Below are 27,344 nucleotides of genomic sequence, written 5' to 3' on the forward strand. Positions count from 1 at the left end.
GAGCTTGGTGTCGCAACAGTCTGAGACTCCCAGTAGAATGACATGACCTCATTGAACTGTGTTCAGTTTTGGGCATCACAACTGAAGAAAGATGTAGAAAAACTGGAGCGTGTCCAGAGGAGGGCTATGAAAATGGTGAGGGGTTTGGAGACCAAGATGTCTGAGGGAAGGCTGTAGGAGCTTGGTCTGTTTAGCCTGGAGAAAAGACAACTAAGAGGAGATTTGTTAACCATCTTCAAATACTTGAAGGGCTGTCATAGAGAAGATGGAGCAGAGTTGTTTTCTGTTGCCCCCGAGGGGCAGTCTAGAACCAATGGGGTGAAATTAATTCAAAAGCATTTTTGGCTAAACATCCGGAAGTAGTTCCTGACCGTTAGAGCAGTTTCTCAGTGGAACAGGCTTCCTCGGGAGGTGGTGGGTTCTCTTCTTTGGAAGTTTTTAAGCAGAGGCTGGACCTGAGAGAAATGCTGATTTTATTAATTTAGGCAGATGGTGAGTGGGTGGGAAGGAAGGGTTGTGCCAGTGTTTGTCTCTTGTGGCCCTTCCTTGCATACCCAGGGAATTGCTGATCGCCACTGTGGGATGCTAGGTGAATTTCCTCCAGGCCAGGCTATATTCCGGGGATTTTGGCTGGGGAGATCACTTGGGCATGAAATTGAGGTAACTGTGAGTAGGCAGGTAGTTGTGCGTTCCTGCATTGTGCAGGGGTGGACTAGATGACCCTGGAGGTTCCTTCCAACACTCTGATTTTATGAACATCAGTTCCGTGGGAGGCCACTGAAGCCTGTTGAGGCCATTGTCTTGCCACAAGGCAGAATCTCCCATGCATGAGGTCAACTCAACTGCAGGTCAATGCACATCTCCCACAGCATAATGTGATGCAGGCAGAGAACAGAGGCCAACAGAGCCCCTTCAGGCGTGGCTTGACCGATTTCCTCACTATTGGCTACAGCTACTGAGCTGATGCAACTGCTTTGAGCCAGCTCGCTGGGCGAGCAGCATAGAAGTTAAATAAAGAAATACTCATACTGGCAATTCCTTAGTGAAACTTGTTACATGAGTTGTGGGTGGGGGACGAGCTCTTCAGACATACTTTTCTTACAGGCCTAATAAGTCATTGGGGTGCTTCAGTGGTCATGAGATGCCATCTCATGACACTCCCAAACTTCACGCCAGATAATTTACTTAACTGGAAGATTCTTTCCTTCGGCATTCAAGGTCTCAGTCTTCCGAATGCTGCTCTAGTTGTTGATGTGGTTCGTACCCAGTTTGTTTCAGGGTCCTGGCCAGCCACCGTAGCCCTATTCTTCAGAACAGCTGGCCTTGAAAATACGCATGCTCAAAAGTGTGGATTGTTTAATATTATCTTGGAAGTGGAGAGGTTTCAGTGTGTTCTAGCCGGGATCAAAGATTATTGTTTCCTCTGGAGGGTAGGAGGAAAACTGGTTCTGGTTTCAGGAGGGATCCATGTTCCTTTTACACACTTGTTTAGTTGCCTCCTAATCTATTTAAACTCATGGTGTACAGCGGGAGAACTGCTCAAAGAGCTACACTCCCAATGGCTTGTGGCGGGTCACAAAATGTTTCTATAAAATCCCTTAAAACCACAGACATAAAAGTACAATAAAACCAAGAACTTGCGGCGAAATATACATATACATCCCAGTTCTACCGACCAAGGGAGGGAAAAAAGGGGCAGATGATACACCAAGGCCGCCAATCACATAATGGCAGTAACTATTAGTTCTGGGGGGGGGGGGGTCACTTGAGAAGTTAATGCTAACGGCAGTCCGTTGGCTGCCTTCTATAACCAAATAAGAGTAATTTGGAAAGAACCCTCTGCTCATTAATGCCTTTATATTTTAAGCCACTTAACTCAGCAGTATAACCTTTGTACTCCTAAGTCTTGGTCTAAATAGTAAGAGTTATGCACAAATTCCATCTGCCTAGCCCTGATCTGGATTGCCCACCCAAGCCCAATTCTGCCACCTTGCAAAAACTAAGCAGGACCGACCCAGGCTAACATTTGGATGGGAGGACCTCCAAGGATTTGGACGGAGTTCCTCTAAGGAACACTAAGCTCATGACACGGAGGCAGGCTATGGCCAGCCACCCCCAAATGTCCCTTGCCGGGCTGCGAGCTTATCCAAAGGATCTCCTGGCTACCCTACACACACCATAGGATATGTAAATAAGCAGTTACACAGCATATGCTGATGTGGACAGACAAGGGAAACCAGTCACATTTCAGCTTTCTGCTATATCTTGCTTTCCCTCTTACACCGTATATCCTCCCTCCTGTTGCCCTCAAATTAAGGAGCTGTTTTTTGCAGCCAAGACAGGAGTTGTCTTCCTATCAACAATGCCAGTAACATTCATATGCTTCTGAAGCAGGGAGGAAGTCTGCTTTCCGTGCAGCAGATCTGCAGCATCGCTTCAGAATTAATCATTTCATGTTATCAGTTAAAGGGCCGTGATTCTCCAGTCGTTCTTCTTGTGTGTAACGGAAGGCTGTTCCGTCCTGCAGGCGATACGTGGACGGAGACGCTGGCCTACGTTCTCTTCTGGGGAAGCGCAAGCTTCGGAACCCTCGCTATCATCCTCTACAACGGCAAGGATTTTGTAGATGCGCCTAAACTGGTCCAAAAGGAGAAGATGGACTGAATTTGTGTGTGTGGAAAGCGGCTTGGTAGGGACGACTCCTCGAGCCCCTCCTGGAGCCTCTACTGACCTGCTTTCCACACCAGCTTTGTGGTCTCTTTTTAGCTTTCCTCTTCGCAGGGTGAAAAAGTGAATCCAGCTTCTTGCTAGGTGGGAGGTGACTGCCTGATCCTCGTCACAGCAGCCTCTGGAGCATTGCATCGGCCGGGGGACTTGCACGCACATTAGGGAAACAAAAAGTGGGATGTTAATGCTGTCGTCCTGCTGGGTGTCGACCCCGTCTCATTCACAAGGACCTGCCAAAGCTTTGCAGCCATGTAGTATTGCTATAAATCGGTCAAGAGTTGCCGAGGAGATGCAGTTGTACTGAGAACTGGTTGCTCCTGGATTTTGCTGCGATAGGCCCGCATTACATTTACCTGGATAGGGAAGTCCTTGCTTGTTAACTTGCTGCTTAATGAAACTTAAAAGTTGGGTGCCCTTACAGACAGGAACTCAATGTTTTAATGTGTAGGGTTGTACCCACTCTCCCCACCTAAAGGCTGAGTGCGAGACCTCCCCCCTTCCCTCCCCAGTTCAAGTCTCTTCTGCCCGTTGTCGGATGATTGATGCAATATTCTGTTGGCTGAGAAGGCAAGGTTACCACTGAATTTGTTTGGAATGTGTGATGCTTTAATGACTCCAGTCCTTAGATGACAGATTTCAGTGTGATTCAAATGTTAAAATTCAGTCTTTTTTTTAACAAAAAAGAGAGATGTAAATGGAATCAAAGAATGTTAAAGCTGCTTGTTTGTCTTTCTCACGCTAAAGGTCCAAATACTTATTTCTTAAGAGTCACAGCTGTAGTAATTTTCTATAGATTTGACAAACCGGATGCTGCTTTCTCTGCCTTGGTTTTAGCGGGGATAATATGTAGAAGAGAGAACACACATTTTGATATATTTTTCTCTGGCTAATTTCCATGTTTGCACTTGAGGTCGGCATCGGTTTGCTTGCTTTTTTTTTTTTTTTGTGCATGATGTAATTATATTTCTCTTCCATTGTAATGTTCTAAGCTATAAAAATAGCCTTGTGCTGGTTCCTAATAAATGTGTGTCTCAAATTTAGTGCTTCCAAGCTTTATATTAATACTAGATCTGAATCAAGGACCAATTTTAAATGACTTCGTCACCCATTTTCTATTTACCTGTGTTCTGAACCGGACATGAAATCTGTTTCAGATGCTGTGCAATTAATATTTACTGTAACTACATATGTATATTCAGGATTGCGATTATGAAGTTTAAATATTAGGGAGGCGGGTAGAATGCTAGGATTAATCCAGTTCACCCTTGCAGGCTGAAACACAACACACTGCTGCTGTGTTTTTCGTCGTGTTACGATTGAACATACTGTATAGCAGAGGGTGGCCAAACTCGGGTTGGGTACTTCAGTGTCCGAAGCGGCTGGTCACATCCGAAGCAGCCAGCGCCACGGGAGAGGGGGAGGCGTGGGTGTTGGTGCACCTCTCTCCCCCCCCCCCGCACTGTGGTGCTGGCTGCTTCGGACACAGAAGCACCCAACCCTAGTCCAAACTGTGGCTCTCCAGCTGTTCAACTACACTGAACATAATCCCTGCCAGCAGCAGGGCCTCATGGCAATTGTAATTCGTAGATAGCTGGGAAGCCACTGTTTGGCTGCCCCTCCTGTGTGTGTGCGTGTGTGTGTATATACAGTCTCCATAAATGGCAACAATTAATTTGACCTCTTTCATTCTGTTTAAATATAATCCATCCTCAGTTGTAAATTACACAGCTCCTGTTTAGATGATGCAGGGGAAACAGCAGAGTACGAGAATCTTTAGGAAGCCCCAAGTTATCAAGCATGCGGGAAGTATAAAGCCACCGTGGGCTCAGGCTTTGCTCTCGGATGGTGTGTTTGGAACTGCTAGCTGGTCCTCCTGGTGTGTTTCCTACTCAGAACTGTTTGCAAGGAGGAAGGCTTCAAAAGCTTGCGCTGTAGGAACTAACGTAGGCATGAAACTGGAAGGATATCTTGTCCAGTAACTCGCATCGGTTGAGTTTCATATGTCCACGTCCAGTGTACTCAAACAATAAAAAAATACTTTCAATCTTTTCTAAGTATTGACTCCTGTTCTGCGTTTTGTTTCTCTGGCGGGAGGGGCTGTGGCTGAACGGTGCAGTGTCTCCTTGGTAAAGGTAAAGGTATCCCCTGTGCAAGCACCGAGTCATGTCTGACCCTTGGGGTGACGCCCTCCAGCGTTTTCTTGGCAGACTCAATACAGTGTGGTTTGCCAGTGCCTTCCCCAGTCATTACCGTTTTTACTCCCATTTTACTCATTTTACCGACCTCAGAAGGATGGATGGCTGAGTCCACCTTAAGCCGGCTGCTGGGATTGAACTCCCAGCCTCATGGTCAGAGCTTCAGACAGCATGTTGGCTGCCTTACCACCCTGTACCAGAAGAGGCTCTTTGTCTCCTTGGTATACTTATTTAAAGGTTAGCTGCAGCAGACCGTGCTTTCTCCATGTACCCTCCCAAGGGGAATGGTGACTCTTTATTTCCTCCTGCATCCCCCCCCCCCCCGGGTATTGTTAAATAGCTGGTGGTCAAAGTATGTCTTTATTTTCCTCCTAGCATTCAAGTGTGTGGCCTGTCTACATCCCAACAAAAACCAGGCTACAGGTTTAGGCACTACTACGTTATTTAGGACATTAACTTGGATATAGACAAACAGGAGCGTGCCCAGAGAAGGGCAACAAAGATGGTGAGGAGTTTGGAGACCAAGACGTATGAAGAAACATTAGAGAGGAGACAACTGAGGGGATTTGATAACTGTATTTAAAAGGCTGCCATATCGAGGATGGAGCAGAGTTGTTCTCTCTTGCCCCAGAGAGATGAACCAGAACCAATGGGATGAAATTAATTCAAAAGAAATTCCGTCTAAACATCAGGAAGAAATTCCTGACAGACCAGTTTCTCAGTGGAACAGGCTTCCTCAGGAGGTGGTGGGCTCTCCATCTTTGGAAATTTTTTAACAGAAGCTAGATAGCCATCTGACAGAGGCTGATGCTGTGAAGGCTCAAGGGGGTGGCAGGTTATAGTGGATGAGCGATAGGGTTGTGAGTGTCCTGCATGGTTGGACTAGATGACTCAGGAGGTCCCAACTCTATGATTCTAACAGGTAGGTTTGGACCATTCTATTGACAAGGTCTTTGGCGGTAGCAGACACATAGTGTGAAATACAAACACACTGTTTAAAAAACTTTTAAGTTCATTTTTTGCATGCTCCCAGGAGTGTCTAAAGTTCCCTTAAAACAGGGGTTGTCAACCTATGGTCCTCCAGATGTTCGTGGACTACAATTCCCATGAGCGTTTGCTGGCAGGGACTCGTGGGAATTGTAGTCCACGAACATCTGGATGACCACAGGTTGACTGCCCCTGCCTTAAAAGACAACTTACCCTGAGCAGAGAGAAGCTGGAAGCTCATTAAGTCTGCCCATTGATAGCTCTCTAAAGCTCCTCTTCTTTGCCTGCTGCTTACTTTACATCAGGGGTAGTCAAACTGCGGCCCTCCAGATGTCCATGGACTACAATTCCCAGAAGCCCCTGCCAGCATTCGCTGGCAGGGGCTTCTGGGAATTGTAGTCCATGGACATCTGGAGGTCCGCAGTTTGACTACCCCTGCTTTACATTGTGGCTCTTTCCCCACTTTCATGTGTGATAAGAGAAGACCTTTTGTTCTGGAAAAGGGGGAGACTAAAAGGCTTCTTGCATCCCAACATGCATCAATGTGGTATGTCTTTGTGATGAGGATTGCGCTGGGGCTTGAAGGACCTGGTTTATTCTTTGCCTGGTCTAAAGGGTAGGAAGGATTACTGCTTCAATGAGGATGAAAACAAGGTGAGTCCTATCTTCCTAAAGCTATCCCATGAAAGAAAATGCCTACCTGGAAGTAAAGCCCTGCTCCCCACCCCTTTGGGATCTTATAGCTGGTGGGGGTGAAATGTATTGATGCCAGCAGTTACAACTTCACAGTAAAGTGTCAGGTAACTTTATGTGGTCCTATTAAATCTGAACATTACACAGATGCAGAATTAGTTTATTGGCACTCAGCTCCAGGTTGGAGAGGGACAAGAAATGGAAGACTCCTACCGAGAACAGTTTTATAGGCTAACCATTATCTGTTTCACACTCTCAAACATCAGTTACAAAAATACATATACACAATAGTCCACATATTAAAGGTAAAAGTATCCTCTGTGCAAGCACCGAGTAATGTCTGACCCTTGGGGTGACGCCCTCCAGCGTTTTCATGGCAGACTCAATACGGGGTGGTTTGCCAGTGCCTTCCCCAGTCATTACCATTTTACCCCCCAGCAAGCTGGGTACTCATTTTACAGGGTACTCATTTATCCCGGAAGGATAGAAGGCTGAGTCAACCTTGAGCCGGCTGCTGGGGTTGAACTCCCAGCCTCGTGGTCAGAGCTTCAGATAGCATGTCGGCTTCCTTACCACCCTGTGCCACAAGAGGCTCTTAGTCCACATACTACACACACTTAACTGAAGGCATGGTTTAAGGCATCGGAGTTGAAAAGAGGAAAATTGCTGTTTTCGTCTTGCTAGAGAGGCAACACGCAAAATCCGGTCTTTGAAATTATGCTCCATTTAGGTGTCAGTCCACACCAGTCCGTGACAGGTAGAATAATCTGAGTCTACTCTAAGAAATTCCTGAAAGTGCTCTGAATAACATTATAAGGAACAGAAAGCAGCATACGCAGTCTTAATCTATCCTCACTCTTCAACCTCCATGGCAGATGCTGGAACGAGAACGGCTTGGTTTCTAAAATGCATGGGTGAGAACAGCAGACCAATCACTCACCAGTACATAAATATTTTCAGTGTGTGTGTGTGTGTGTGTGCCTTAAAAAAAAAACTGAGCAACTACCAGGGAGAAGGCAAGAAATATCTCTATGGAATTAGCCAGGGGTGTGAGGAGTATGATTAGCCAGCTTGGTGTAGTGGTTAGGAGCGCTGACTTCTAATCTGGCAAGCTGGGTTTGATTCCACGCTCCCCCACAGGCAACCAGCTGGCTGACTCTGGGCTCACCACAGCACTGATAAAGCTGTTCTGACCGAGCTGTAATATCGGGCTCTCTCAGCCTCACCTCCCTCACAGGGTGCCTGTTGTGGGGAGAGGAAAGGGAAGGCGAACATGAGCCCCTTTGAGACTCCTTCGGGTAGAGAAAAGCGGCATAGAAGAACCAACTCTTCTTCTTCATTCCCACCTCTAACTTTTAGGATCTTTTAGCACTTTCTTACCTAAAAGCACACTCGCAATACAGCATATCGGCAGTGTATTTCTGTGAACATAAGCTGTCAAGCAAAACAAAAAACAAAAAAAACCCAACAACAAAAAAACCAACAAAATAAAGTGTGTTTGTTGCTTAGAGCAGGGGTAGTCAACCTGTGGCCCTCCAGATGTTCATGGACTACAATTCCCATGAGCCCCTGCCAGCGTGCTGGCAGGGGCTCATGGGAATTGTAGTCCATGAACATCTGGAGGGCCACAGGTTGACTACCCCTGGCATAGAGGCCAGTATAGATTAACCATTCCCAGAATAGACCTGCAGTTCTAGACATCACTACATACCTTCGGCATTACGGGGAGGGCAGCGTTACTTAAGAGCACAATTAGTTATGATTTCACTTACTACATATTCTTGTATAGAATAACCATCCCCACCCACTCTCAAGGTCCACACAAGAACTCACAACCACTGTGTCTGCCCTGTTGCATGTTCAGCAACATGCTTTGTGCAGAATTCCCTGTCGCAGGACCCAGCGGTCTTCCGGCGAAGCTGCTCCTTTTTATCCTCTTAACCACGAGTCTGCCAATTGGAGGAACTCGCCCTCCGAGGAAAACGACTGGGCAGCAACAGTTCCTTGGCCAGCTCTCCAGGGAGGGGCTTCAGCGGCCCCGGCTGACTAGTAATGATGCCGGGACGGAGCAGCAGGGGTCGTGCCTTTCTCTATATGCCCCAGGTGACAGGAGTGGCACAGCAGGTGGTCACCCAGCGGGTAGCAGCGATGCCCGTCTTCGTCATTGAGCTCCATTCCGCAGTCCTAGAAAAGGAAGGAGGGGAAGAATCCAAACTTGAGGTGTGTGCTAGGGTTGTGCATGGCGGTAGCCGAATCGGCCGTTCCAGGCCGATTCGGACGCCGCCGCACACAACCCTAGCTGTGTGCTGGTATGCAGAGAGCTCAGAGCTAGACGTACAAACAAGGATTGGCAAAACAAGCACCTCAATATCCGAAAACCAATGGGCCCCAAATGCAAATGTTCCCTACGTGGCGCACTATTTCATTTGCACCCTGCTTTTCTCCCCCAAGTGACTTGGTCATTCTCCAATTTTGTCCTCACAAGAACCCTGTGAGATGGGCTAGACTGAGAGAGAGTGACCAGCCCAAAGTCACCCAGAAAGCTTCCACGGCACAAGCATAGATTTGAAGCTGATTCTCCCAGATGCAAGCCAGACACTTAACGACTACAGCACCCTGGCTCTTTCTAGACGTGCCGAACGAATGTAATGCCTGTAATGGAAAATGACAGCATGGTTTTAGTGAGAACTAATGGGACAGTGCCAAATTTCCTGACTAGTTCTAATTCAGCAGTTGCATGCTGGAATCTCCCTTTTGTTGGACAGTGATTTTCTGGACAGAAGCAGAATGTGTTGATAGATCAAAATATTCTATGGGTTTTTGAATGCTGCCATTTTCCATATGAGATTTGGGTCCAGCATGGTGCTGTGGTGAAGAGCAGTAGACTCTAATCTGGAGAACCTGGTTTGATTCCCCACTCCTCCTCCACATGCAGCCAGCTGGGCGACCTTGGGCTAGCCACAGTTCCATTAGAGCTGTTCTCATAGAGCAGTTCTGTCTGAACTTTCTCAGCCCCACTTACCTCACAGGGTGTCTGTCATGATGAAGGGGAAAGTGTTTGTACGCTGCTTTGCGATGCCTTCAGGTGGTGAAAAGCAGGGTATAAACACCCCCCCCCCAGATCTGTAATATTATTGCCTGCCCTGACCTGGATGGCCTGAACTAGCTCAATTTCATCAGCTCTTTGAAATTTAGCGGTGTTGTCCCTGCTTAGTACTTTGCTGAGAGACCCTTAAGGAGAGACCCTCCCCCCATAAGACCCCATATACATCTAAAGAGCTCCTTGGATCTTGGTGAATATGTTCATTGAGCAGAAAAAACATCACTCAATATATTTTGGCAAGCCTTTGCATGTATCCCTCTGCAGGACATTCTCCAGCAAGTAGGATCAACAAGGGCTCTCAAGTGACCCCATAACACATTTTCCAAGTTGGCTTGGATTGGTAGTAATGTTTCATGCAAGGGCTCTGAAAACAGCCGGCCTACCTCACAGCGGTAGCACTCCACATGATAATCCTTGTCCATCGACACAACACGGATAGTTTCGTCAGATCCCTGTAAGCATTGAAAGAAATCCCAAAGGGGAGGAAAAGTGTTAAAAAATGGAATGCGGACCCAAAAGTGTAATTTGCTTCCGGCTGTTTGAAAGTTTTCTGTGGCAAAGCAAAGGCTCATTCATTCATTCATTCATTCATTCATTCATTCATTCATTCATTCATTCATTCATTCATTCATTCATTCATTCATTCATTCATTCATTCATTCAATGTCCATACCACACCCTTTTGGCACAACCATCTCAGGGCGGTTTACAACATAAACAATCATAAAACAATTCATACCAGTTCAAAACCATCAAAATGAACCGATACCCTGTCAGATGTGCTCACTGAACAGCTCTGCTCCCTTCTCAGGCCAGGGTGGCAGCGGGTTATGGAGGAGGGTTTCTATCAATGGTATCCTAACTTACTGGCCTCAGAGCTCTGTTTTGCAGGCCCTTTGGAACTGGGGCAGTTTCTGTAGGGCCCTCAGTTCTTCCAGAGCTCATTCCACCAGGTTGGGGCAAGGACCGAAAAGGCCCAGGCTCTGGTCGAAGCCAAATATCTCTTGGACCAGGCATCACCTGCCCGTTTGCACTGGCAGAACAGAGCACTCTTTGGGGGATATACTCAGTAAGGCGGTCAGTCAGGCACGCTGGGCCAAGACTGCAAATGGCCTTAAAGGTCAGTAACAATACCTTGAACCTGATTGGGAATTCAATCAGAAGTTTATGAAGCTGCCTGAGTACAATTGCATGTGGGCTTCCCAAGGTGTTCTGGTGAGGATCCACATGGCTGCATTTTGGAGTAGCTGCAATTTCCAGGTCAGGGTCAAGGGTAGGCCCACATAAAGCAAGTTATAATAGTCCAACCTGGAGGTGACTGTCGCATGAATCACCGTAGCAAGGTGGGGCGTTAAGATGGTAGAATGTCAGCTGTGCTACTCTGGTGACTTGAGCCTCCATGGATAAGGTGGCATCAAAGAACACACCCAGGTTCCCAGAGGATTGTGCAGCCATCAGCAGCACACTGCCTGGGCAGGGTGTTCATGCTTCCTCTCCTGGCCCTTTCCTGCCCAGCCACAGGACATCTCTTTGGCCAGCAAGAAACTCATGATCTACCACACCAAACACTGCTGTGAGGTCTAGCAACTGGGTGCCCCTGGGCCAGTCACAGTCCTGTTAGGGCTGTTCTCACACAGCAGCCCTGTCAGAGCTCTCTCAGCCCCACCTATCTCAAATAATGTCTGTTGTGGGGAGAGGAAGGGAAGGTGATTATGAGCCACTTTGAAACTCCTTCTAGTAGTAAAAAGCGGGGCCTAAAAACCAACTCTTCTTCAAAGAATCTCACATTACTTGGCAAGAATTTTGCACAGTAAACAAATTTCAGAAGCTAAGCACAGTAGGCCTGATTAGTATTTGGATGGGAGACCACCAAGGAAGTTTAGGGTTAAGAGGTGGTGACAGGCAATGATACACCATCTCTGAATGTATCTTATCTTGAAAACTCTACATGGTCGCAGTAAGTTGGTTGCAACTTGACTGCACGTTTTACCACCACCAAGCATATGTCCATATACTTACTGTACATATACTTAATGTTTATAATTCAGAATTTTCTTTACAAGGATGGGGAGAGGGCAGGGGGCATGAACATCTTTGATGTGACTCAAAAACTGTTTTGTTCACATCAATGGAATGTAAGCATTTAACTGTGCTCTTTCTTTGATTTCACTGAGATTTATGTACAACTAACTTTTCTTGCATTGTACTTTTGGTCCCCCAATTCAGCTGAATTCCCACGGAAATCAACAGGACAAATGACAGCAAAGTCAAGTCATAACTTAGATGCCTTCTCTGACATACAAATGACAATGCTTTGGCATGCACACATGTGGGGACTCAACAGAAGATCACTCTTAATAAGACTGTCATGCAGTTGAACAAGGGGAGGGGTAACTATAATCCCTTACCTCACTTGGCAGGATAGGAAGTCCACATGCTGCACATTTGGGAGCCAAAACTCTGCATTAAAACAAAGATTAATCCAACCTTCAGTCAATTTTTAAGGTCAGTTTAAACTGACATGACTTCTTCCCCAAAATGTTTTCTGAAGGTCCTGGAAAGCCATCTAAGTTCTCTGGCTCACTTGCAAAAATACAAACCCAGAGGCTCTTTTTGAGAGAAACCAGGGGTCGGATCAAGGCAGCTTATTCCCTGTACTAGAGCCAATTCCCCTCCTTACAGCAGCTCACATGGCTTTTGCACAGGCAGATCTCATGATCCCCAACACAGCCTTTTTTGTTTTTTTTTAGTTACCCTTGCTTTTTCAGAGGAAAGAATTTTGGATGGATCCAAACCCAGGACAAGAAACCCAGAGAACAATCCTAAGCAAGTCCACTAAGGCAGGGGTAGTCAACCTGTGGTCCTCCAGATGTTCAGGGACTACAATCTCCAAGAGCCCCTACTCCTATACTAAGAGACCTATTCAGGTTTGTTCAGAGAGATTTATTCTAGGCAAAGGGTTCTTTGGATAACATTGTTAGACCTTAACAGCAGACAGGCCCTTCACAAGTCTAAGAACAGTCATTTCAATTGAACATTGTTTGGGTTCTCGCTCAAAACATTCTCGGTTTTGCTTCAGGAGTCAGAAACGGCCATAACCTTAAGACTTACGGTCAAACTAAACACGATGTCTCCTTCTCTCCTTCATTAACCGATGTTTAGCTTCAAGAAACACTTGGATTCTGGTTCCCACATCATGGGTGGAATTTTTAGAAGTGATTTTAGAATGGTTTAAACTGTGATTATAATGTGCTGTTGAACTTACGCTATTCTGCTCAAGTGGAGAGCACGGTCTATAAATCTAAATCAGCGGTTCTCAACCTGGTGGTCGTGATGCCCAGGAGGGTTGATCAACGCTTTCAGGGGGGTTGCCAAGGCTGCCGCCGCCATGGCAGTGGCGGGAAGGTTGAGAACCGCTGATCGAAATCAATAAATAAAAGGCAGGTGCAGGTACTGCTGGAAGATAACAGCATGAGGTATCAGCATCTTTACCATACTCCATCCTCTCTCATTCTTAGCAAGGCCCACCGGTGAAGTTAGCCAATATTTACTTGGTAGCAAGTCCACAGATTCAGTGGACTTTGCTCAAGAAATGCATGCTTGGAAGTTCCTTCTCAAACTTGTTTTGTCTCCTTACTTGTGGTAATCCCGGACACAGTAGATTTTGTTCTCGTTGTCTACCGTAAAGGGTACTCCGTCCAGGCATTCATTGCAGATCACGCAACGGAAGCAGCCCGGATGGTACGACTTCCCCAGAGCTTGCAAAATCTGCAAGATGAGACAAAAAAGAAAAGAGTTTACAGATAATTTTAAATGAGTACAATACAGAAACAATTGGCAAATGAGCGTATGGGCCTATATTAACATATATTAGGCCTAGATTGCTTTCTTCACAAAACTATACGCTGACACCTGAAATTCTGGAATCCTTAAGAGCAGATGTGGATGTGGAGGGGAGACAACACCAACATTAGATGCATCCTCAATAGAATGGCAAACAGTGCAACTTTAACAGTGTTCAAAGTAGAAGGACAACTATAGGCCTTGAAAGTAGGACAAGTATTCAGGTAATTTACAAGTTTTTGTTTACTTTATAGCCTCAAAACTGAGTCTCTTCAAATAGCTTCTGCTCAACAGCTGCCCCACCTTGTAGCTAGTGGATTGGATCGAGCTAACTTTTTCAGTCCATCTTACCCATTTCCACTCTTTACTACAGCTCCCAACCCACATGACTTTTTTGCCTTTGGGTCCCAAGATTCCCAAGCACAGCTTTCTTGGATCACCATAGGAGAATTCTTCTTGCAGGAAAATGGCTGGATCCATCCAGGTTTGGACATGGATTATGACAAGTGCAACAAGTTTTCAGGAGCAGTGGTGACCCAAAATGTCTGCATGCACCGGAGGTCATCCCCGTGGTCTACACCTCAACATGTGACAGCTTCCATGTGGGTCAAGTCAACTGTTCGTACATGTATAATAATGACCTGGTTGGTGGCATAAGAATAATCAAACGTGAAGCTCCCAACAATATGTAATACATTAAGGCCTGGAGCTCACAATCAGAAATCAAAGTAGTCAAGAACTACCATTCCGTCCAGAACCAGGGTTCAATCCTGAGTGCATTTCTTGTGATTTATGCATATTGTTTGGAGCCTTACGTTTGATGATTTTCATGCTTCTAACCAAGTCTTATTATTACATTGTATTATTAAATGTGTGCATATCATTTACTGGGTTGAAATGCATTTGGTCTGCGGCCATTCCATGTTCAACATCATCTGAAAAGGAAAATATTTTGCTTCTTCAGCTAGTTTTTCCCATGTGCAAATTTATGCATGTTTAATTAACTGAGCTGTACAGGAACAATGGGGATCCTTTAACCAGTTGAAGCCTCTAGCATTTGTTCCAAAAGCCTTCCCCATCTTTCTGTGCTCAGCTCAGAGGCCATGCACAAAACATGAGTGGTCCTGTGCACCAGAACAGCACTCCTGGCATAAAAATGGGTCTTGTGCAGGTCTTTTTTGATACAAAGATATTAAGTGCGAAAATCTGTCACTGGAATTATTCAGACTTCAAAAAACCTTTAATGGCATACTAGCACTGGGACTTTTCTCCATTAGGGGCTTGGTGTGGCACAGTGGTTGGAGTTTCAGACTAGGACTTTGGATGACCATGTTCACATCCTTTCTCTGCCATGGAAGCTGGTCTGGTGACCCTGTGCCCCCCAGAATTTGTCAGCCTAACCTACCCTTGCAAAGCTGTTGTTGTGAGGATTAAGTGGGTGACGGAAGAACATTATGAAAGGCCAGTGTGGGTCCCAATCAGGGAGAACAGCAGGAAATATTTTTTTTTAGATAAGCCTAAGCAAGCAAGCATTCTCCGTTTATAAAAATGCAAATCAGAGGTTTTGCTATCCTTCCTAAACCGTCCTTCATGCTACCTAGATTTTAGTACCTAGTTAAGAAAGGTTCTAAACACATTTTCTTTTCCATTTTGCTGTGTGTGTGTGTGTGTGTGTGTATCTCTAAGATCACTTACCATATCCATTATCAAATGCCCACAAACAAAACATCTATCAGCGGATTGCTGGAACCCGGAATACTACAATTGGGAAAAATAGAGAGAAAACTAGTTCCATCTTCTGTATAGCGAAATCCAAACATACACAGTTTGTCACTTCATGAACTGGGTTCACATGGGCTGACAGGGGTACCTGGCCACTCTGGTGCCCCCTCCCACTACCTTTTTAATTTAAAAATCCTCCCAGAAATCCAGAATGCAGCCTTGCTATTTCTGCCCTTATGGGTACATCAGTGCAAGAACAAAACACCTCCGAAGCTGCAATCATGAAAAGACCTCGATACTGATTGCCTCATTTAAGAGTCTCTCATCTTTCACACACAACAGAAGATTTAATCAGATTGAGAGGGAGAGCGTGTGCATGCATATTAGCCCAGATGGGAAGGGATAATCATTCACACCGCAGTGGGCCCATGTTTTTACAGATGCCCTGAAGAATATGAAACCTGACCCACTGCCACTCGGTGCTCTCCAGGGCCTTTCCTCTCGGAGGCAGCTCTTGGCTGCTCTATTCCACTTAAGAGATTTCTCCTGGAGTAACAGCAAGGAGCAGGCTGCAGGTGGAACTCACCAGGAAGTCTTCTTCACAGAACACCTTCCCATTAACAAAGTAAAAGGCTTTCCCTCTCAACTTCCGACCTGGAGGGGAGAAAAAACAGAGAGGGAGCAAAGACATTACTTAGCACCAGAAATGTATTTTTGATCGCGCTAAATAGCATCATGAAGCCACAGTTTAGTTGAGCTTCTGTTTTCCTTCCCTGTTCTTGGTGTGCAGCTTGGGTGCAATCAAAGGTGTGAGACACTGGCGAGAGCCAACAGGGTGTTGGTCCATGACTTGCACCCTGAGGCTCTGGATAAGCCAACCCTCTGGATCAGGGGTGGCCAAACTGTGGCTCTCCAGATGTCCATGGACTACATTTCCCATAAGTCTCTGCCAGCATGCTGGCAGGGGCTCATGAGAATTGTAGACTATGGACATCTGAAGAGCCACAGTTTGGCCACCCCTGCTGGATTGGCCCAAGAAGCTGACGTTTGGTTATACTGTATTTTGGCACGGTGGTAAGCCACTCTGGCTCCCCACTGGAGAGCAATACAGGGTATAGATACTTGACTCAATAAACAACAGTACATGCCATGGAGGGGAAAGGAAGATGCAGAGGCATGCCACTGCTTGGTTTGGCTGCGATGTTATAACCTTCCTTCTTACGTCCATAGGGCTAAGCCAACCAAGAAAGGCAATATGTCATAACACGGCTGGATATACAGCTTTACCCATCTGCTTTTGCTCCTTAGGTATCTGGGAACATGGAACAGCCCTACCTGGGCACACAAACATCATTTCCTGTTACAGAATAGGGACATAAACAGCCCCCTGCCCCCATACAGGATACGCCCATCCACCTTTCACACTCTTGTTCTGATCCATTTCTCTTGTCTTCTACCTTCCTTCTACTCTTCAAAAAAGAAAACCCAATAAGCAAAATGATGGTGCTGCTGCTGGTACAACCCATTTTAGGTTAGGGTGTGAAGTATGCCAAGGTGGGAGGAATTCCACTTTCCATTGTAAATGCTCCACTTTACAATGCATCGACACCAGAGGGCGCTTACAGACAAGTCAGAGAAATAATGATCGGGCATTCCACAAGAACTACAAAATACTTATGCACATGTACACCAGGTCTAGGTTGCTTTCAATTTTATTTATTTATATTTATTTCATTTGTATACTGCCCTCCCCTGAGGCTCAGGACAAGTTACCAATGAAAGGCCCCAAATCTAAAGCTGTCTGCTGGAAGCACTTTCAGCATCACATCATAATGGATTCATCCAAAAGTCCAAAGGGTGCAATAGAGGGAAGATTTATAGAAAGGAAGCCAGCCAGCCAGCCAGCCAGCCAAAGAAGCATTTCAGCAGTAGAACCAGGGCATTTTCTTAAAACAACACGGATGGGCCTTGTTAAAAGGCAAGTAGCAGCCCTGAAGCCCAATTTTTGCATCGTTCCCTCTCCCCACACACATGTTCAAAGTGCCATCATAGCCTAAATTTCTACAACGGGAGGCACAAAAGCCGAATCCAGCCTAAAAATGACCCCTTCTGATCTAAAAGGCCATTCCCATATGAACACAGATATGTTGGCTTCATCTACTCAGTAGAAAGGAAATGTTCGCACTGGCATTCAACCATGCTAGGGTTGCCAGCTCCAGGTTGGGGAAAACCTGGAGACCTTGGGGGTGGAGCCTACAGAGGGTGGAGTTCTGAGAGGGGAGGGACTTCAATGGATAGAAGGCCATACAGCCTACCTTCTAAGCGGCTCCTTTCTCCAGGGGAACTGATGTCTGTTACCTGGAGATGAGCTGTAAACCTGGGGAATCGCCAGGTCCCACCTGGAGGCTGGCATCCCTAATCCACTACTCGAATATATGCTTAGTGCTTAAAGGACGTTTACTGGCTGAATTCTCAAAACTCCACCTCACCATTATCTCTGAAAATGTCTGCTTTAAGTGACTGGGATGTCCGAGATGTTATCACAACAAGCACATGGCCATAGGCTCAGCGGATGATTTTCACAAGAGGGAGAAACAGAAACACCCACCCTCCCACCACCCACCAGCATTGTTTCAGATGAGGGCCTAGTCCATGCAAAGACTAAAGCCTGAATAGCTGCTGCTATCATTCTGTGACCACAGACAAGTCAGGGAAGAGGAATTTGCATTGTGTCTTTTTTTAAGAACTTGGCTGCAGCACTGAGATTATAATAGGATGACACCATTTGCACTATATAGCTTTCTATCTACAACAGGGAAGGTCACTATAGTTTTTTTCCCCGGCCCAAAAGGCCTTTGCAGCACTCCTCGACATCATGTGCAGAAATAGGCATAAGCAGGGCAAATTGAACTATCAATGCCAAAACAGTTCTGGGATAAATAGTTTTATTAAAAGTCCTAAAGAAGTGCTCTAGAACTGTGGGAAATGTTTTGTATACTTTTGTAGGATTTTAAAATAAGGAACACCATTTATGCCTATGAATCTGTGATATTCTCATAAAATAAGATAAAGGGCCATACTTTATTATTATTATTATTATCATCATCATAATTATTATTTATTAGGTTCTTACCTGCTGCTCTTGGGAATGTCTCCCGCCAGGTTACAAAGAAAAGGTAAAAGCCACATCAATTAAACACTTAAAACCTCAAAACATTAAGGTAACATACTCTGGCAGTGAAAAGATCAAACCCCAGCCCCATCCACCCTCCTCGTCATCCTCACCCCCCCCCCCCAGGCATACATTCCCAGGGCTGCTGACTCTTTCCATTCACATGACATCAGACCTGCTGGGTACTCCTTTAAATGCATCCCCTGAGAATACTTATTTCAATATTTACAACCCATTTTTCTCCCCAGTGGGGACGCAAAATAGCTCAGAACCTTGTTCTCCCCTTCACTGTTTTCTCATCACAACAAACACCTTGAATGGGGGGGGGGGGCAAACTAGTCTGATTGGTTCAAAGTCACCCATTCGGCTTCCAAGGCAGAGTGGAGATTTGAACCTGCTGGTCTCCCAGATCCTCCTCCAACTCTCTGATCAGACAGCTACCTTGGTATCTTATTCATCCGACAATCTATAAAATTCATGGGCTGCACTACTGAATGACAAGTGGTTCTCCACTCAGGTTCTGGCAAGAACTAGTTTGGCAAGCTCAACTACTTCATCACTACCCAAATTCCATACAATTGGATGCTCTCTGACATTACTGTCCTTTTTACGGGCCATAATTACAGGACAACCCCCCCCCTTCATCTTAGAATTAAAATCTGTGGTGCTTGTACTTTACGTACAGTTGGTTCACTTAAAGACAGGGGACCTTTGGAATACCTTTCTCTCTTCCTGGTACTTAAATCGACTCCATAGCAGAAAGTGTTTATGTTCTACCCTGTAACTAGTGGGCCGGACTACCCATGTAATCATCATACAATTACACTTTTGACCTCTATAATAACAAGGCATGAGTGGCGCTGCTCGTAGTTTACAAACAGGAGCATGACTCTACTGATGTCAAAAGTACCAATTTTCACTTCCTTGGAAGGACATGTTGGCACAACAGTTTGGACTGAACATAATCATGAGCCTGAACCAGCCAGTGATGAATTGGTGGCTGGCAGCTCCCCATGGTCTGCATCAATCTCTTCCCGCTTCCTGCGCTTGTATTGGTTTTCCCATGCTTATTATGCTTATTCAGAAAGAACTCGGGGCAACAAGGCCAGGCCAAAAAAGAGCTGACTGTAAGCTTTGTTTTTACAAAGGAAATAGTGTTGCAGTTTATTGCACTGTTATGTGGGTTATCTTGTTTTCAATGCCTTTTTTCCTAATTCTTGTAAGCCAGTTTTGTTTATGGCATGTCTTACACTGTTGTAACTGCACTGTTCTCCAGTTTTGCAATCCAACTATCAGCAAGTGTTCTTGGAGATCCCTTCCAACAATATGATTCTAAGACAGCATACTGTTAGTAAATAAGTACATGTTTGAATCAGATCTCAGTAAGATGTTAGCGCAACTGTCTCACGTGCCCAATAATATATTTGCCATGCTGTTCAACTGAACAGGGAAATGAGTTGGAAAGGGGAAAAGACTGTGGAAACAGAAGAACTAGTTATTTTAACATTTTATTTTGCCTGCAATCTGGAACAGGTAGGGATATTCCCGGTAGAGGAGCCTAAGGTTCCAACTCCACGGGTTTAGAAACCTCTGGACCTACTTGCTATTGCATGTTTGCTTTTGACATCCCTCCACTGAAAACGTAAGAATTTTAGACATTACTTCCCATTTTAGCAATGTCCCCAAACTTGCTGCTTCTTCAACTTCCACCTCAGATGGCTTTTTTAAACATCGCAACTCCTTCTTTTTCCAGCCTTCAGCAACTAAGCCCCCCTGATCCCTAGGAAACAGGTTGCAAATGGTTGCACTCCTAGCATTACGGAGGACTTTTACAAACAAAGCCTGTTAGTCTACACAGGCTTGGCCTCCTCTTGGAGTGCCTACCATCCACAGGTCAGGCAGCACTGAGGTGGGTGTGGAACACTACCTAGAAAAGCAGGTTCAAGCCTCTGTGTGATGGAGCCTTCTTCTCCACAACCAGAGCTTGGTTAGAGGCACAGAGCCTGTCTCAATAGCTAAGCGAAGAGGAGCCTTTTCTCCATCCCCCGTGAAGCTAACACCCAATGAAGTTGATGGGAAATAGGTATGGGGCAGATAAAAGGAAATACTTCTTTGCTCAATGAGAAAGTACACTATGGAATTCTGTATTAGTGGTGGTAGTGAGGAGCACAGATGGCTTAGACAAATTCAAGGAGGAGAAGTCCATCAATGGCTGCTACGCATAATGAGTAAAGAGAACCTCCAAAGGCAGTAAGGCTCTGAATCTCAAGAAGCAACACCATGTGAGGGTCTCAGCCTCTAGGCCATGCTGGTTGCCCTCCAGGGCAAATGGGTCACTTGCTGTGTGCAAAATGATGCCAGAATAGATGTACCACTGATCAGATTCAGTAGACATCTTTAGGGGTGCCAGCCTCCAGGTGAGATCTGTGGATCCCCTGGAATTACAGTTCATCCCCAGACTGCATAGATCACTTTCCCTAGAGAATATGGAAGCTCTGTAGGGTAGACTCTGTGTTATTGTAACCCACTGAGATCCCAGTCATCCACAGGCTCAATCCCCAAATCTCTAGGAGTTTCCCAACCTAGAGGTGGTAACCTAGGCCCCCCCCATCCCTACCAGTGGTTAGAGGGGACCTTGGTGACCCTACTTCTCATATTCTTAACCCTCCAGCTAAATAACTTAGGGCAGCAGCCCCCCAGCACTGGTTGCAGAAGGATAACATGGAAGAAACATCAAGGATATTATCAAAGGACTGGGTTGATGGACTGCTTGATTGATGGACTGGCTTCAGAATAAACGCAAGCAGCAACACACTGCCTTTATCCTGAAGGATTCTTAGTTTGTGACTTGGGAACGTGTGGAGCAGCTAGAAATGCATGTTATGATATGCACGACAAGAGATTCTGCAGTGCCCCACAAAATATGCATATGTACCCTAAAGGCTTGGGAATCATTCCATCAAGTCACTGAGGAAGAAAAAGAAAAGAAAAAGGCCTGAGGTCTTAAATGCCGACACATGTTTCACATCAAAAAGCATACATTGTGTTCTGATCCCAGATATAAACAAACGCATCCAGAAAGGCTTTGGAATCACTGCCACCCCCTTTGGAATCCACAGCCATTAAAAAGCACGCCAGATTTCTGCTGCGATTTCACTACCACCATTCGTTGATTAAAAAGCACAAGATTGCATCAGTACACTTAAACGTTCACAAAAGAACGAACTCACAGGGGCTAAGCACGGTGTAGAATAGCCATCTATCGAGAAATGTTCATTACTATTCATAGTAATAAAAAAGGCACCAGCCGTCAGACATCTGTTCCTCCTCTGAAGACAGATGTTCAGCTCTGCCGCGCAACAAAAGTACAAGAGAATTACAGCCGTCGTGCCAGAGTTAAGAGACAACATATAATCTGTGCAGAAAATTTCTATTTTGGTACTTTTTATAACATGAAAAGGAGGGGAAGTATTCCTCCTCGCAGTCACTCAAATAGTATTGTAAAGAAATATTGGTCAGGAGCAAAGATACATTGTGTGTTAAGACCGCCGTTCCACTCTTCCTCTAGATCGGTGGTCCCCAACCACCGGGCTGCGGCTCGGTGCCGGGCCGTGAAGGCCCTGGCACTGGGCCGCGGCCCCCTGCCTCCGCAGGGCCACGCACGGTTCGCAAACACGCATTTGCGCCATGCACGGCCGCAAACGCACATGTGTGGCACTCCCAGGAGTGGCATGCGTGGCTGAGCAATTGCCTTCCCCGCCACCGGCGGTCCGTAGCCTAGAAAAGGTTGCGGACCACTGCTCTAGATGATTTCAAAATAAGATTAAAGTGGGCTTTCAAAGACAATGCCATGAAAGCAAAAGGAGTACAAAACTACAAACTGATTCCCTTATAAATCCACCCAAGTTGTTCCATTCCATGACAGTCCTAATTCCTTTATGTCCTCCTGAACCTTTCTGTTTTGGGGCGTGTGTGTCTACCGGGGTTGCCAACCTCCAGTTAGTGGCTGGAGATCACTTGGAATTACTACTGGTCTCCAGGCAACAGAGATCAGTTCCCTGGGAAAAAATGGATACTTGAGATGATGAACGGTATTACATTATACCCTGCTGAGGTCCCTCCCCAAATTCTGCCCTCCCCACACTCCACTCTCCAAATTTCCACATATTTCCCAAACTAATCCTGGTAACCCTAGTTTGGATTTTCAGTGTATAAAAGGCAGCTTCGGGGATTCTCTCCTGCCATTCCATTTTTTCTTTTCATTTTGCAGAAGAGCTTTGAGCAGCAGAGACACCATTAATAACAATACCAGCTTAGTTAGAAGACATGTAAAGCGGGTACAACTCATTTAAACAATTTGTTCAGAGACTTCTTGTGACAAAACGATGCTGCAAGACATGGAGGGACAGGTAGAACCATTATGCTCCCTCCATGGCAACAGAACAAGACAGTAGCTAGAGGCAAAAGACAGCAAATGCTGATTGCTGAGAAACCAGCCATGGTTGACTACTGTAGCACTTTAGCATACATTTCACTTGCTTGTTAGATTTTTATTTCTCCCAAGGACCTCAGGGCAACATACATGCCCCTCTCTTCTGTTTTATCTTTGGAAGAAGATAGGCTACCAGGAGTTTCTTGATGCCCCTGGAAGGCTTTCCTGAATGGGTGGGAGTTCATTAATTTTTACATATTTTTGAAAGTTGTTAAATATTTATTAGATGGGATGACCATATATAGTCATGTTGACCCAACACCCCTCTCCCAAAATGGCCAATGATGGGCCTGGAGGGGGTAGGGAGGGGAGGGGCCATACGTGGCTATTTGACATGCCACCTGGACCTCTTCTGAGCATTGTTCCTCAGTGTGGCAACTGCTCCAGGTTTCAGAGAAGTGGGCAAAGCCCTTCCCCAGTGGGGCTTGTGGTTAGCAGGCGACTCCCACCTTGAAATAGCCACTGCTGGAGGAACAGATAAACTATGATGGTCCTTGAAGTACAGGTCCCATGTTGGAGACGGAAGTAAATATAATGGTAGTGGTCAAAGTGGCTCCCTTTGACCTGCAGACTGAGTACAATTGTTCTGCAAGAACAGAAGTGGTATTTGGAATTATGCTGCACCTAAATTCACCCCCTGAGGTTAAAAGAGAGGATTTAAGTTGGTTTCAATGGCCCATCACTACATATAAGTTATATAGAAACACACAAGTTAGTAGTTGGATATGTAGCTTATTTATGGGTTTTTAAAATTACATCTTCTGTCCAGACATTTTGTTAATTTGTGATTCATTTTATTAATGAAAATTTGGGTGATACGATAGCTTTTGATTCAAAAGTTACTTTATTGCATTATATAATGAAGAATATTGTCATTCATTCATTCATTCATTCATTCATTCATTCATTCATTCATTCATTCATTCATTCATATTTATATACTGCCCTCCCCAACGGCTCTTCTACTTGGATGTAGAACTGCTCCTGAGTTTATTTAAAGCTGCCAAGTTGGCAAGAGCTACCAAGGGGGGAAAGCTTGAACTTCCTTCCAAAACAGCCACAATGAATGAAACCTTGAAATCTTGAAAACCAACAAGATTTCCATGGTATTAAGGAAACTTTTTTCTAGAAAACTTATACCCTGGAACTTGTGCTGATCTCTCAGGTACTACTGGCCTTGCTCTTTTGCCACAGAATAACTCTGTGCCACTCTCCTGAAGCCACAGTGAATGGTGGGATTCATTACATGTGGGATATTGTGTTATTCACAAAATGTTATTATCAAAGACATACTTGTCAATGTTCTCCTAAGCGTATTGGATGCTGAGTAACGTTTATAATGTCTTGGAACGATAAGATAAAAGAAAAAGCGTTTCCTTGTTCTTTTTATCAACTATTACAAGGATTATTTTAAGAATTACTTTCAGTTTTTTTCTTCATGAACTGGTTATATGTTTTGAAAAATTAATAGAAGGAGGAAGAGGAGTGAACTTACATGGCCTGGTGAGGCCATTTTTTAAAGGGACTTACTATAAAGTATTTGGATCCACTAGGGGAACTATAACTCTCCAAAACTTAACTCCCCAAAATACTTAATGGCACATGATTCATTGCTGTAATCTTGCAAATACAGACAAAATTAGCAGCATATCTCTTTTCCTCGAGCATAACTTTCACCTTTGTTATCAAGGCGCTACAAAGACAACAGAAGTCCAAAAATCCTATTTTTATTTGCTGACATAACTCAAGAACGGAGCTTCTTTTGGCCCCAATTTTGGATTTTATTACTTGCCTAACATCTGGAACATCCTTTCCCACTCCGCCTCAATTTAAACAAAAAATCTTTTTACCTTGCCCCAAACCCATTCATTCCTTTCAGATACTTCCTCGACTTTTGTTTGGCCTTCATCTTTCCCATGATGACCTCATGGCTCACACAGCTCAAAAAAAAATGAGAACCATATGATTCAAAAATGCCGAGCCAAAGTGGCTTTATGGGTGGGAACACAGCTGAAAAGGCTTCATGTTGAAAGATGCCTGGAGAAAAAATGTGTGAAAGTAGGCTAGAAGTTTTAGAATGCCTAAGGGACTCTGGCAGATGTCACTGCATATTGTGTAATTTAAAATGCTTGCTTCTGTGGAATTTATTATCTAAATGTATTTAGAACATGCTCTTACAACACTATACGTCACTGCATTTAAAGATGCATGCTTGTTACCTATCACAGAATCGTAGAATAATAGAGTTGAAAGGGACTTTATGGGTCATCTAGTCCAATGCCTTGTACTATGCAGGACACTCACATCCCTATCACTTATCTACTGTAACGTGCCAGCCCCTTGAGCCTTCACAGAATCAGCCTCTCCATCAGATGGATATCTAGCCTCTGTTTTTGCCACATTGAGCACTATTTCCCTCACAAGAGAAGATGGGGAGAAATAGGAGTTAAGCAGTTCAGCCCTCTCCTAAGGAGGTGGTGAGCTCCCCCTCACTGGCAGTCTTCAAGCAAAGGTTGGATACACACTTTTCTTGGATGCTTTGGGCTGATGCTGCGTTGAGCAGGGGGTTGGACTAGATGGCCTGTATGGCCCCTTCCAACTCTATGATTCTATGATTCTATCTGTTATAATTTCACTTTCTTGTCCTCGCAGTGGTTCTACGGTGTCCCTATTCTTTTTCTTACTTGAAATATAATGAAAGAACCCCCTTTTTGCTATATTTAGCATTTCTTGCTAGCCTAAGCTCATATTTAGCTTTAGCTTTTCTAACACTCCCCCTACAATTATTGGCTATTTGTTTATACTCATCCTTGGTAACTAGGCCTTCCTTCCGTTTCCTAAATAACTCTTTTTTATTCCTCAAATCATTTGACAACTGCTTATGGAGCCACCTTGGTTTCCTTAGGCTCCTTCCATTCTTGGCTTCCTTAGGGTCCTACCTGCAATTTACAAGATTACTGTACTCATTGCAAAAACAATTACTGAGCAAGAGCAAACCTGAACTTATACACAAATTTAATGTTGCTTCCCCTGTGCGGTGGCACACAAAGAATGACTACCTCTGCGAAGTAGTCATCTGTAACTCCAAAATACAAAGCTCCAAAATAAACAACAAAGATAAACACTGTTTCTTGGAAATATTTACGTCCATGTAGATTGCCTATTTATAGTAGAAAGTTTAGAACTTATTTGTAGCTCTGGACAGTTAAGCCCACTTATTCAAATATTTTTAAACAGAAGCCTAGTCAAGATGGAGACAATTCAGATTTAAAAAGGAAACTAGGATATTGAATGACACAATCCATGCCAGTGCACCCAAATGGACTGTAAGTGTGTTCCAAATGAACTGAAAACGAGGGTCGCCAGAGAAAACTATCAGTTTTCAAAAAGAGTGTAGAATTTCTCTTCTACAGTTGACCAGCCTTCTTGTAAATGAATTAACAATTTACATGCAATGATGAGTTTCTCCTAACCTAGAAGATCAATAATGGGGAGACCAGCTTACTTAGTAGGCAGCTTGCACGCCTGTACTGACTTCCCTCCTCCAAACGTCTCCTTGCAGAGGTGTCGGATATATCCTGTGGTACCACGGTTAGCATGGTTCTGTTACTGGTTAAGTCCTGAAATAGGGCATCCTGAAACAGATGCCAAAATACTTTGCAATTCTCAAAGGTTCTTGGCAGAGGAGACCCTACAGTAGGGGTAGTCAAACTGCAGCCCTCCAAATGTCCATGGACTACAATTTCCATAAGCCCCTGCCAGCGCTGGCAGGAGCTTATGGGAATTGTAGTCCATGGACATCTGGAGGGCCACAGTTTGACTACCCCTGCAAAGGTTCCTGGAAGGCGATTTTGAAAACAGCAGCATTAAGCCTTTAAAAGTTAAAGTGAAATGAATGGGAGTTTTCAGGTTTGTTTTTTCCATAGACCCTCATAACACACTCTTCATTTACACTTCAAGGACTCACAAATCTGCTAGCGTAAATCACATTCCCTGCAGTACTGAAGCATTAAGCTATAACTCTAAATGCAAGAGAGAAAGGAATTCCGGTTTTAGGAGTGAACAAACATCTCGGTCTTCACCAGCCAGGTGGTGTTTTGTGCACTGGATACATGTATGAATAAACATCACTCTAAATATAGATGAGTATTAGCATAATATCTGCCTAAAAAGAAAGATGAGTGACACAGTGAGTCGTTCAGATTTATTTCCAGCTCTGCCACGGAATAGTTATGATGCAGCTCTGAGAAGGTCACTTTTGACACTGACTCCCAGTCAAAATTTTTCATTTACAACGTCAAATGAAATTAAAACTGCCCGGGACATGAAAGGCTAGGTTCACCGTGCAGAGTGCCCTCTTCCCCATCCCCAAGGGACTTTCACAAATTGACAGCTACTGGATAACATCCC

At 44.8% G+C, this 27,344-nt stretch overlaps 2 protein-coding genes across 2 annotated transcripts in view; one reads left to right on the plus strand and one right to left on the minus strand.

Moving 5' to 3' along the window:
- Window positions 1-4,781, plus strand: part of SACM1L (SAC1 like phosphatidylinositide phosphatase) — a 34,105-nt gene extending 29,324 nt beyond the window's left edge. Inside the window, exon 20 of the mRNA XM_077302712.1 lies at window positions 2,528-4,781. Within this exon, the coding sequence (XP_077158827.1) occupies window positions 2,528-2,664 (137 nt within the window). The 3' untranslated portion in view covers window positions 2,665-4,781. The remainder of the gene's footprint in view (window positions 1-2,527) is intronic.
- Window positions 4,782-6,741: 1,960 nt separating this feature from the next.
- The window catches only part of LIMD1 (LIM domain containing 1), a 48,728-nt gene continuing 28,125 nt past the window's right edge, over window positions 6,742-27,344 (minus strand). Inside the window, exons 4-9 of the mRNA XM_077302868.1 lie at window positions 15,857-15,924; window positions 15,244-15,306; window positions 13,343-13,473; window positions 12,114-12,165; window positions 10,089-10,157; window positions 6,742-8,786 (exon numbers count right to left, since the gene is read on the minus strand). Of these exons, the coding sequence (XP_077158983.1) occupies window positions 8,649-8,786; window positions 10,089-10,157; window positions 12,114-12,165; window positions 13,343-13,473; window positions 15,244-15,306; window positions 15,857-15,924 (521 nt within the window). The 3' untranslated portion in view covers window positions 6,742-8,648. The remainder of the gene's footprint in view (window positions 8,787-10,088; window positions 10,158-12,113; window positions 12,166-13,342; window positions 13,474-15,243; window positions 15,307-15,856; window positions 15,925-27,344) is intronic.

Source organism: Paroedura picta, chromosome 11 (assembly GCF_049243985.1).
Source record: "Paroedura picta isolate Pp20150507F chromosome 11, Ppicta_v3.0, whole genome shotgun sequence".
NCBI lineage: Eukaryota > Metazoa > Chordata > Lepidosauria > Squamata > Gekkonidae > Paroedura > Paroedura picta.